Here is a 10,386-nt window from a genome sequence, read left to right on the forward strand (position 1 = left end):
CAGACAGATGAAGGCACTCTGTGGTCTGTGAAGGAATTCCCCTGGAGGGTTCTTGCCGGAATGTATTATATCCAGGAGCGTTGATGTGCCACATTTACCCATGAACTAAGAGGTATTTCACAATTACTCTGTGCTGGGCTCAGCACTTGGTGCTTTTCCCAGACACACAAATTTAGTGGTGAAAAGTGAGGCCAGGCTCCTATCAGCCATGATCCAGCTGTGTGGCGTTGGGCAAATTTCTTAACATCTCTGAGTCTCAGTTGTTTGATTTGTAAAATGAGGACTAGAAGAGTATGTTTCCTAGGGTTGTTAAGTGGATTAAATGAGATACATATGTGAAAAGTTTATCACCATGTCTGACAGAAAATAAGGACTCCCTAAATATTAACTATTATTACTAAGTATTTAGGTAAAAACTCGAGTATCTTCTGATTGCACTCATAGAAAAATCCATTCTTCTGTAACCACCAAACTTGACCTACATGCTACAATATACAGTCTACCATATGAACCTTAAAACTCTGACAAAGTATCTGACAAAGTTTTTTTCATATGTGTAAATTTTATTATAGGAAAAGTACAAAAGTTATACTATTTAATCTACAAGTAAGAACACTTGACTGTGAGAGGTAAAATAAGACCCGAACAATTGGAGAGACACGAATCTTAAATCTCTTCAAGTGGATTTTTAAAATAATGACAAGAAACATTTTAAAATATTGACAAGAAATTCTAAAGTTCACTTGGAAAATTAATGAGTGATTTTATTTTTTATTTTTATTTTTTAGGTAAGAAGTGGATTTATTTAGAGAGAAATATACTCCACAGACAGAGTGTGGGCCATCTCAGAAGGTGAGAGGCAATAAAAGAGTGATTTTAGCCAAGAGAGTTGTGGGGGAAAAAAGGAATCTGTGTTACAGGGGGAGTACTTACACTATTAGATATTAAAACTTACTTTCTGTGACAAAAATACAAACATAAAATTTCATTTGGGGAGGGAGGGTGAGGCTGCTCTGAATATAACACCAAAGGCAGAAACCACAAAGGCTTTTTACTGTATAAGGAGTGCCCCCAAACAATGTGAAATATTGTAAAACCAATTTCCTAACTTTTTTTGAGGTACTGTTTATTTACAGTATCATATTACTTTCAAGTGTACAGCACAGTGATTCAAAATTTTTATAGATTATACTCCATTTATAGTTATGATTAAATATTGGCTATATTCTCTGTGTTATACAATGTATCCTTGTAGCTTATTTATTTTATACCTCTTGTAGTTTATACCTCTTAACCCCCTACTCCTATCTTGCCCTCCCTCCTTCCCTCTCCCTGCTGGTAACCACTAGTTTGTTCTCTATATCTGTGAGTCTGTTTCTTTTTTGTTATATTCACTAGTTTGTTTTATTTTTTTAGATTTGACATATAAGTGATAACATACAGTATTTGTCTTTCTCTGTTTTATTTATTTCACTAAAGCATAATATCCTCCAGGTCCATTCACAATGTTGCAAATGGCAACATTTCATTCTTTTATGGCTGAGTAGTATTCCACTGTATACGTACACCACCACTTCTTTACCCATTTGTCTGCTGATGGACACTTAGGATGCTTCTGTATCTTGACTATTGTAAATAATGCTGCTATGAACATTGGGGTGCATGTATCTTTTTGAATTAATGTCTTCGTTTTCTTCAGATATACACGCAGGAGTCAATTTCCCAACTTTTTTAAATGGACAAATAGAAAAGTGGGCAAAAGCAGATTCACAAAAGAGAAAATACAAACAGTTAATAAATAACTACGTGAAAAAACAAGCCAGTTAACTAGTAATTAAAGAAACAACATTCAAAACAATGAGAAAGGGGCCTCCCTGGTGGCGCAGTGGTTGAGAGTCCGCCTGCCGATGCAGGGGATACGGGTTCGTGCCCCGGTCTGGGAGGATCCCATATGCCGCGGAGCGGCTGGGCCCGTGAGCCATGGCCGCTGGGCCTGCGCGTCCGGAGCCTGCGCTCCGCAACGGGGGGGGCCACAGCAGTGAGAGGCCCGCATACCGCAAAAAAAAAAAAAAAAAAAAAAAAAAAAAAAAAAAACAATGAGAAATAACAACTTTAAATTAAATTTGAAAAAATAGCCTGTGTTTTCAAGTATATGGAAAAAGGGGCATCTCTCAAAAGAAAACCAATAAATTTTCCTCGAAGATAGCTTAGAAAACATTTGAAAAATATACTTTGCCTTTGACCTATCAGTTCCCCACTTCCAGAATTTTTAAATCAAGTATATGCAATAAAAGCATATGCCGACCGACCCTAGGCAGCTCCTGTATTATGAATCCACAGTGATATAGAAAAGTAGAAAATTTATGTGCATTTACGTTGCGATTAAGAATCACGTTATAAAAGAATATCTAATAAAACGTCAGAAAATTCACAATTTTGTTCGGTGAAAAAGGCAGAATACATCTTTGTAAGGCATTATCCTAATAACGTCAAACAAGCACAGATAAGCATAAAAAAAAAGCCCGATAATACATACTAAGATATTAAATGTAATTGACTCTAGGAGGTAAAGTATGAGAGATTTTTGTATTTCATTTCCTATTAATGCAACAGATTTTGTGCTTTAAAAATAATTGTACAATTAGAAAGTTGCCTGTGTTGAAAAACATAAAAAGTACGTGAAACTGTACAAGCCTGGAAAATCCAGGAAGTGTTTCGTGCGGAAAGCCAAGGCCACCTGCTAGCCGGTGAGTCACGAACGCAAGACTCGCACCTGACTCCGCACTCGCCAACCGGCTGCGGTGCGTTTCCAAGCGAAACGCCCCGGGGACGAGGACCGCCCTACGCCCCGGACCCGGTCCCGCGCCCCGCGGCCGCGGAGGCCGGGACCCCTGCGCTCCGCTAATTTCTGGAAGCGAGGGCATTCCCGTTTCAAAGTTCACCCGATCGGGCCTTTCCTTTCTCCAGCTCTGAACAACCCAGAAGGCAGACTTTCGGGTCAGCCGCGCCTCCCGCCAGGCTCAGCCCCTGCGGTATCAGGTTCCGCGGCGCGGCCAAAGGTCGAGGTGGCTGGAGGAGAGGAGGGGGCGGCCCGGGGGCGGGGGGGCGCCCTCTCGAAGGCTCGGGCCAGCTAGGAGCGCTTAGGCCAGCGAAGCCGGGTCTAGCCGAGTGACCGCAGGCTGACCACGCGGTCGCCCAGGGACGTGCGTCCTCCGTTGGGACAAAGGGTCGGGAAACTGGAGCCGGGCTCATCCCGGAAAATCCGGGCTGTGGTCGCCATGGCAACGGAGTCGGGCCCGCGGCGGCCGCCCCCGGCCCCGGCCCGGGCCGCGAGGTGGCGCTGGGGGCGGGGGAGGGATCCCGCGCGCCCGGCCCCGCTGCCCGCCCCGCCCTCCGGCCGCGACCGCCGGCCCGAGCCCGCGACTGACCCTCGGCAGCTCCTGTAGTCACGTGGCGCTGGGAACCGGCGGGGGGGCTGGGCACGGGCCTGGCAGTGGTGAACTCGAACCTGCTGCTGTCGTCGCGGCGGGGTGGGGAGCGCGGCCGCCGGCGCCGGCTTTCCGGCCTCATGGACGCGCGACGCGCCTCCGCGCTCCCCGCCAGAGAGGTTCGACCCGGGCAGGACGCGGGGTTCCACGCAGGCCCGTGGCGGGGCGGCACTACCTGCCGGGCGCGTGACCGAGTGCGCGCTGTTTGGGGGGGGCACACTGCTGGACCGAATGGGGGGGCGAGTCCGCGCACCTGCGCACAGGCTCCGCGAGCTGCGCTCTGCGTGGGGACCGGAAAGGGCCCCCTCGGGGAGCGCGTAGCCGTGTGTCCGCGAACGTGGACGGGGGGAACACGCGCGAATACAGAAGGGGGGGTGTGGGGTCTCCACGGCCTTTTGCCTCCCAGCACGCGCCAGCGGATTCTCACTGAGTCCTGGTCACAAGAGCTCGCCTGCGCAGCCCCCTGGGAAACAGACCTGGAATTCCTGCTGGGAGGAGGGTGGGGGGAGGGGAGCCAGCAGGGATTCCAGAGTTCCTGCCATAGGCCGGCCTTTTCGCCATCGGCCTGGACAATTCATGCTGTGACCGTAGCAGTGGAGGAAGTGACCCCCAGACGCGGCCCTGTGCTTCCTTGGTGCAGGGGGCACGTTCATTTATTAATCCAGTATCCATTAAGGTCACTCTGCCAGGCGGGGTGTGGGGCAGGGGTGGGGGAGGGGTGGCTGGCGAGGACACAAAGATGACTGCCCTAGGGGAGCTCACAGCCTCACGCACGTTTTCTCTCCCCTCCCCACAGGTAAGGCTGGCCTCTCTGCCCTCAGAGGTCTGAGCTCTGCCATGGGGGTAGGGGTGTCTTTACTGCTGCAGTTTTCTCTGACGTCTGGGGACTTCCAGAGTGTGGGCGGAAGCAGGCGCTCCAGCCGCAGGAACATCCCCGGGAGGAGCTGGAAAAAGCCTCATCTCCAGCTCCACAGCCTCCAGGGTAGAGTGTGGCCTTCTTTGTTGGGTTCTCGAACCATTCCATGGCCCCCGTGCTCAGGCCTCCCCATCCTGGTTGGAAGGAGGGCGTCTGTGGGGAAGGGGTCAGGCTCTCACGTCCTGGGAGTCTTCCCTGTGCTCATTCTGACCGCTGGGAATGAGTCATGTCTGTGCTGCTGGAGAGGAGTACAGGCTCTGCGGAAATGAGGAGGATGTGTCTGGAACTTGTGAGCAGGCAGTGAAGGTCCCGAGGAGTCTAACCGTCACTCCGCCCTGCAGGGATCTGCGCTCCCAGGCTCTGGAAGAGCTGAATGTGGGGCAGCCCCTGGCGGGGTTGGGGCAGGACCGGTAGCGGCCAGAGATTACAGCCTCTTCCTTCCTCCCCTTTTCTTGCCCCAATAATCCCTATCACCCGAGGGAGGCAGAGACAGGAGCGCCCCCGAGGGCAGGCTGCGGGCGCTCCTGGGGTTCAAGAGCGCTCTCCTTCCTGCAACGGCCTAATGGGGGGCGGGTGGAGGGGGGCAGGCGGGGAGAACGTGGGCACAGTCTGGGCCGGCAGTGGCCTGGCATCATGCTGGGCCGGTAGTAGCATCCGGTGCTCCCCTCCTGGTCCTGAGAAGGGCCGATTTCACTGGCGCTCCAGGCTGCTCCCGTGAGAGACCGAGGTTAGGGAGGCCAAAGTGCCTTCCCCAAGATTGGATTAGATTAGAGCCCAGGAGAGGATCATAGAAATGAGAGGCCACTGGAACTTCTTTCTGTGAGATCTTTACAAACTCAGGTAGTTTAGAGGAAGGAACACTGGCCTGGGAGTTTAGAAGACTTGTCCCCTAGTCTTGCTTCTGCTGTTGGTTTACTCTGTGCCCTCGGGCAAGTCCCATCACCCTGTTATGCCTCACCGTTGCTCCATCTATGAAGCAGGGAGCTTAATATCTCTGGTCCAGCCTCACTGAGTTGCTGTGAAGCTCCGATATGGCAACAGGAAATAGTAGAAACAAGGAGAGGGCAGAAGGGAAATACTTGGAAAAGCGTAAAGCACTGTAGGGAGAGGTGACTGCGTTTTCTGGTCCGTCCTAAGGCAGGAGTGTTCATACACTGGAGTGTCTACTCCATGCCAGACACGGGCTGAGGGGGATTCCAAGGAGTGTCAGGGTTCTTCCTTCTGGTAGTTTCCAGGGTCAGTAAGGACTTAATTAACGACAGATATACTTGAAATGGTATCTGGAAGCCCAAAATTTAAATCATATAATACAAGGAAATAGAAGAGTAGTCTAGTAGTCTAGATTCCAGGGCTCCAGGAATGGAGAGGGGCGAGCTCCTCTTGGGCCTGGGGTCTGCAGGGGAGGAGCTGGGGGCAGGCCGTGTGGCTCTGTAGAGTGACTGTGCCTTTCCACCCCCAGCAGAGGAAGAACCGATGCTGGAACGTCGCTGCAGGGGCCCTGTGGCCATGGGCCCCGCCCAGCCCCGACTCCTTTCTGGGCCCTCCCAGGAGTCGCCCCAGACTCTGGAGAAGGAGCCCCAAGGGCTGAGGTCACAAGGCACTGCCGTGGCCCAGTCGGGCAGCCAGGCCCTAGGTCGGGCCCACCGTTGTGCCCACTGCCGAAGGCACTTCCCGGGCTGGGTGGCCCTCTGGCTTCATGCCCGGCGCTGCCAGGCCCGGCTGCCCCTGCCCTGTCCCGAGTGTGGCCGTCGCTTCCGCCACGCCCCTTTCTTGGCACTGCACTGCCAGGTCCATGCTGCCGCCACCCCAGACCTGGGCTTTGCCTGCCACCTCTGCGGGCAGAGCTTCCGAGGCTGGGCGGCCCTGGTTCTGCACCTGCTGGCCCACTCGGCGGCAAAGCGGCCCATCGCCTGTCCCGATTGCGAGAGACGCTTCTGGCGGAGAAAGCAGCTGCGGGCCCATTTGCGGCGCTGCCACCCCCCGGCGCCCGAAGCCCGGCCCTTCATATGCGGCAACTGTGGCCGCAGCTTCGCCCAGTGGGACCAGCTGGTTGCTCACAAGCGGGTTCACGTGGCCGAAGCCCTGGAGGAAGCGGCGGCCAAGGCCCTCGGGCCTCGGCCTCGGGGCCGTCCTGCGGTGACCGCGCCCCGGCCCGGTGGAGACGCCGTCGACCGCCCCTTCCAGTGTACCTGCTGCGGGAAGCGCTTCCGCCACAAGCCCAACCTGATCGCCCACCGCCGCGTGCACACAGGCGAGAGGCCCCACCAGTGCCCTGAGTGCGGGAAGCGCTTCACCAATAAGCCCTACCTGACCTCGCACCGGCGCATCCACACGGGCGAGAAGCCCTACCCGTGCACCGAGTGCGGCCGCCGCTTCCGCCACAAACCCAACCTGCTGTCGCACAGCAAGATCCACAAGCGCTCCGAAGGCTCTGCGCAGTGTGCCCCCCGCTCGGGGAGCCCCCAGCTTCCCGCCGGCCCCCCGGAGCCCTCGTCAGAGCCCGCCCCGGAGCCCCCGCTGAAGCCGGCCCCGGAGCCTTTGGAGGCCCCAGGGGAGCCCCCCGGCCACCAGGCGGAGGCCCCGCCCTCTCTCTACAGCTGCGAGGACTGTGGGCGGAGCTTCCGGCTGGAGCGCTTCCTGCGGGCGCATCAGCGGCAGCACACGGGCGAGCGGCCCTTCACCTGCGCTGAGTGCGGGAAGAACTTCGGCAAGAAGACCCACCTGGTGGCCCACTCCCGAGTCCACTCAGGCGAGCGGCCCTTTGCCTGTGAGGAGTGCGGGCGCCGCTTCTCCCAGGGGAGCCACCTGGCCGCCCACCGGCGCGACCACGCGCCGGAGCGGCCCTTCGTCTGCCCGGACTGCGGGAAAGCTTTCCGCCACAAGCCCTACCTGGCCGCACACCGGCGCATCCACACCGGCGAGAAGCCCTACGTCTGCCCCGACTGCGGCAAAGCCTTTAGCCAGAAGTCCAACCTGGTGTCGCATCGGCGCATCCACACGGGCGAGCGCCCCTACGCCTGCCCCGACTGCGACCGCAGCTTCAGTCAGAAGTCCAACCTCATCACCCACCGCAAGAGCCACATCCGGGACGGCGCCTTCTGCTGCGCCATCTGTGGCCAGACCTTTGACGACGAGGAGAAGCTCCTGGCCCATCAGAAGAAGCATGATGTCTGAGGGGGCAGGGGCGGCGGGGGCCGAGGGAGGTCGGGCCTGGGCGTCATTCATACTGTGCCCTGTGCTACTGCTTGTAGGAGGGAGGGGAGAGGAGGAGTGAGCATGCCCCGTTAGAGAGGGGGGTCCTCCACCCCTGCAGTCAGGGAGTCCACTTGCAGAGCAGGGACCCCGGCCTCCAGCTGGTGTTTGCTAAGGTTCAGTCCTGACTGCCTGGCGCCCTGGAAAAGTAGCAATAGCAGCTCCACCCACCCCCTTAGAGCCCTCCGGCCGGAGGGGCCGCCAGTGGACAGGAAGACCTCTCTCCTCTGGTGTTAACGCCTTAATGTCTCTGTCTCTTGTTATGAGTTCCTTCAGCTCGTTTTTTGGAAGTAGGTGTGGTTCAGTCCTTAGTGAATGAGCGCCCGGGAGGAAAAGTGGACCAGATGGATATACCTGGGAGAACCCGCCGGCCTCGGGCGGCACCTGGGCCTTTTCCAGTACTGGGAGGCGAAGCCGAGCTGCTGCAGCCTGCCTCACCGCATCCCCTCCGTCCTGCCCCTGCACAGGCACCCAGATTTGGAGAGACCCATCTACTGCTAGTGCTTGGCTCACCTTCCTCCCAGAAGATCCCGTCCCCCGCCCTGGGCGTTTCCCCATCTGTCTGACTTGCTTTACCCACCAGCCTCCCAGCGCTTAGGGCATCCCCTGGCTGTCAGCCACTGTGCGTCAGGGCTTTTGTCTGAACACCGCAGCCTGCCTTCACTCCCTTCAGAACTCAGCATGTAGTGGGGAGGACTGCCCCATTGATAACGGAGGGCCAGCTGATGGGAAATGGGGGTGAGTTTCCCCTTAGCATTTCTAGCGTCTGGATGCCCAGCCTCTGCTTGAATACTTAGGTGACAGGGAGTTTCCCCCCACCCCCCCCAGGCCCTGGTTCTATTGTAGGATAGTTCTGATTGTTAGAAATTCTTCCTTATAATGAATGAAGTCTGCTCCCCTGTAATTTCTACTGTTGGGCCTTGTTCTCTGGAACTAAACACAACCACTTATCCTCCTTTTCAAACTAGAGAATAAAGATCTGGTTTTAGAACCGGTGGCTGAGAAGTGTTCCTTTGTCCTGGGGAGCTGTGGAGTTGGAGGGGTTGGGCGTTGGGGTGGGTGACAGGCCCAGTGGCCGGCTTGTTAAGCTTCTCTGCACCCCGCCCGTACTTCCCCGGGGTGGGGTCAGGCATACTCAGCAAGTGGGGTTTCCTCTCTAGGGGTCAAGTCAGCCTTGATGGGTGTCAGTTGTCAGGGAGAAAACGTCTGACTTGGTTCTGTCCTGCCGTGCCTCCTTGGCTGGCCTGCTACAGTTCCCCTATCTGTAGCAGACATGGACGCTTCCCCGCACTGGTTGCTTCATATGCATTTGAGTGCCTATTTTTGACAGGTATCAATAGGCCCTTTTCCTGTCTGTCTTAGTAGTTTCTGCATAGATTGCCAGCACCTAGCACAGAGCCTGGTGCAACCACAATTTGTTAATACGATGGCACCTTGCAAAGAAGTTTACCTAAATTATCTAACAATTTAAAGTTTGGTAGGTACTCTTTTTACAGATGAAAACATTTGCTCAAGGTCATAAAACTGGTAATCACCAGAGGCAATACAAACCCGGGTGTGTTCAACCCAAAACCCATGCTCTTGACCACTGCTGCATGTTTATTGGGTGATTGCAGTGCTGCTGCCTTTGGTGAAGACAAGTATTAAATGTCTAATGTGTGCTTGATGTGATGGAAACTGGGGGTTTACAAAAATAAGACTCAGTTTTACCCCTAAGATGCCTAAGTGTGGGGGGACTTATACCTGTACACAAATCGTGAGTGGAGAGAGATGGATGAGGGTTTGGTGGGGTTGCAAGTGTGTAGGATGGAAGCAGACAGAGCTTTATGTTGCTTTATGGGGTTAGGAGGCCACTTCAAAACCTGTGTAGTTGATGGCAAATTCTCTCTCGGGGCCTGGGAGCATTGTCTCCAGAAAGCCTCACTTAAATATGTCTCTCTAAGGGAGCTCAGGGCTTCAAGTGACAGGAGCAGTGCTTTTTGCGGGGTGACGAGGAAAGTAGCTAGATGTCTGGGGATTATGGGCAGGGAACGGGACAGGTCCTCAGGTATCTAGGGTTAGGATGGGGGAGAGGAAGGGTGAAGTAGAGGGAATCTGATCAGCGTTCCTGACTTTTCGAAAAATCATTACTTGTAAAGGAAATGCCCGGCATTGTGTCCTCTAATGCTATGCTGCCCGCTGCTTTTGGGCAGAGATGGTGAGGAGAGGACCAAAGTTCAGGGAAAGCCATGGAAGTGGCCTTGAAGGGGCTGGTAAAGCAAGAACAGAGTGAACTTGCCCGTGGTTCCTCCCCAAGTCTCTTAGGGGGCCAAGTGGGTCCCAAGTCCTTGCTCAGCAGGGCACAGGCTGACAGCAGTCTTGAAGGAAGGACTGCCCCGTTGGAGGGGTCAGCCCTTTGCTGACGGGAACTGCCCTCTTCTAAAGAGTCTAGGTTTGGTTTGTGTTTTTGTTTCTCCTTCTTTTATAATCACAAAAGTATTAAATTATTTTTTATTATTATCTTTATTTCCCCCACTCCCTCGACCCCATGGCTTTTCTCTTTGCATCCTGTAAAGAGTTTGAGGGTGGCCTTCCAGACATTTTTCCCGTGCATATGCAAACGCACACGTGCAGCCGCCCCTTTTTTCGCTTAATGGAAATAGGATCCCAGGTGTCCTTCATTTTTTCCACCCTTGAAGTACCCTTGGTCATGAAAGGTCAACCTGGAGGAAGTCTTTCACTCTGTGGAAG

General features: G+C 54.4%; 1 protein-coding gene across 4 annotated transcripts; it reads left to right on the forward strand.

Moving 5' to 3' along the window:
- Positions 1-3,460: 3,460 nt before the first annotated feature.
- On the forward strand, positions 3,461-8,647 carry REPIN1 (replication initiator 1). 4 transcript variants are annotated; one of them, XM_060108601.1, is made up of 3 exons: positions 3,461-3,607; positions 4,285-4,470; positions 5,864-8,647. In XM_060108601.1, exons 2-3 carry the CDS (start codon positions 4,326-4,328, stop codon positions 7,576-7,578), a joined length of 1,860 nt encoding a protein of 619 aa, XP_059964584.1. In that variant the 5' UTR covers positions 3,461-3,607; positions 4,285-4,325; the 3' UTR covers positions 7,579-8,647. The 4 variants fall into 4 exon arrangements, with proteins under 4 accessions (XP_059964584.1, XP_059964582.1, XP_059964583.1 ...); XM_060108599.1 differs by having other exon boundaries at positions 4,356-4,470; XM_060108600.1 differs by having other exon boundaries at positions 4,356-4,470; positions 5,867-8,647.
- The last annotated feature ends 1,739 nt before the right edge of the window (positions 8,648-10,386 follow it).

Source organism: Mesoplodon densirostris, chromosome 9, assembly GCF_025265405.1.
Source record: "Mesoplodon densirostris isolate mMesDen1 chromosome 9, mMesDen1 primary haplotype, whole genome shotgun sequence".
Classification (NCBI taxonomy): Eukaryota; Metazoa; Chordata; class Mammalia; order Artiodactyla; family Ziphiidae; genus Mesoplodon; species Mesoplodon densirostris.

Bases quoted from the DNA above. Each gene is read 5' to 3' on its own strand.
- REPIN1 (XM_060108599.1), top strand. From the start codon at position 3,569: ATGGACGCGCGACGCGCCTCCGCGCTCCCCGCCAGAGAG. The intron at 3,608-4,355 runs GTTCGACCCGGG...TTACTGCTGCAG, and splicing joins CCGCGCTCCCCGCCAGAGAG to TTTTCTCTGACGTCTGGGGA. The intron at 4,471-5,863 runs GTAGAGTGTGGC...TTCCACCCCCAG, and splicing joins CCAGCTCCACAGCCTCCAGG to CAGAGGAAGAACCGATGCTG.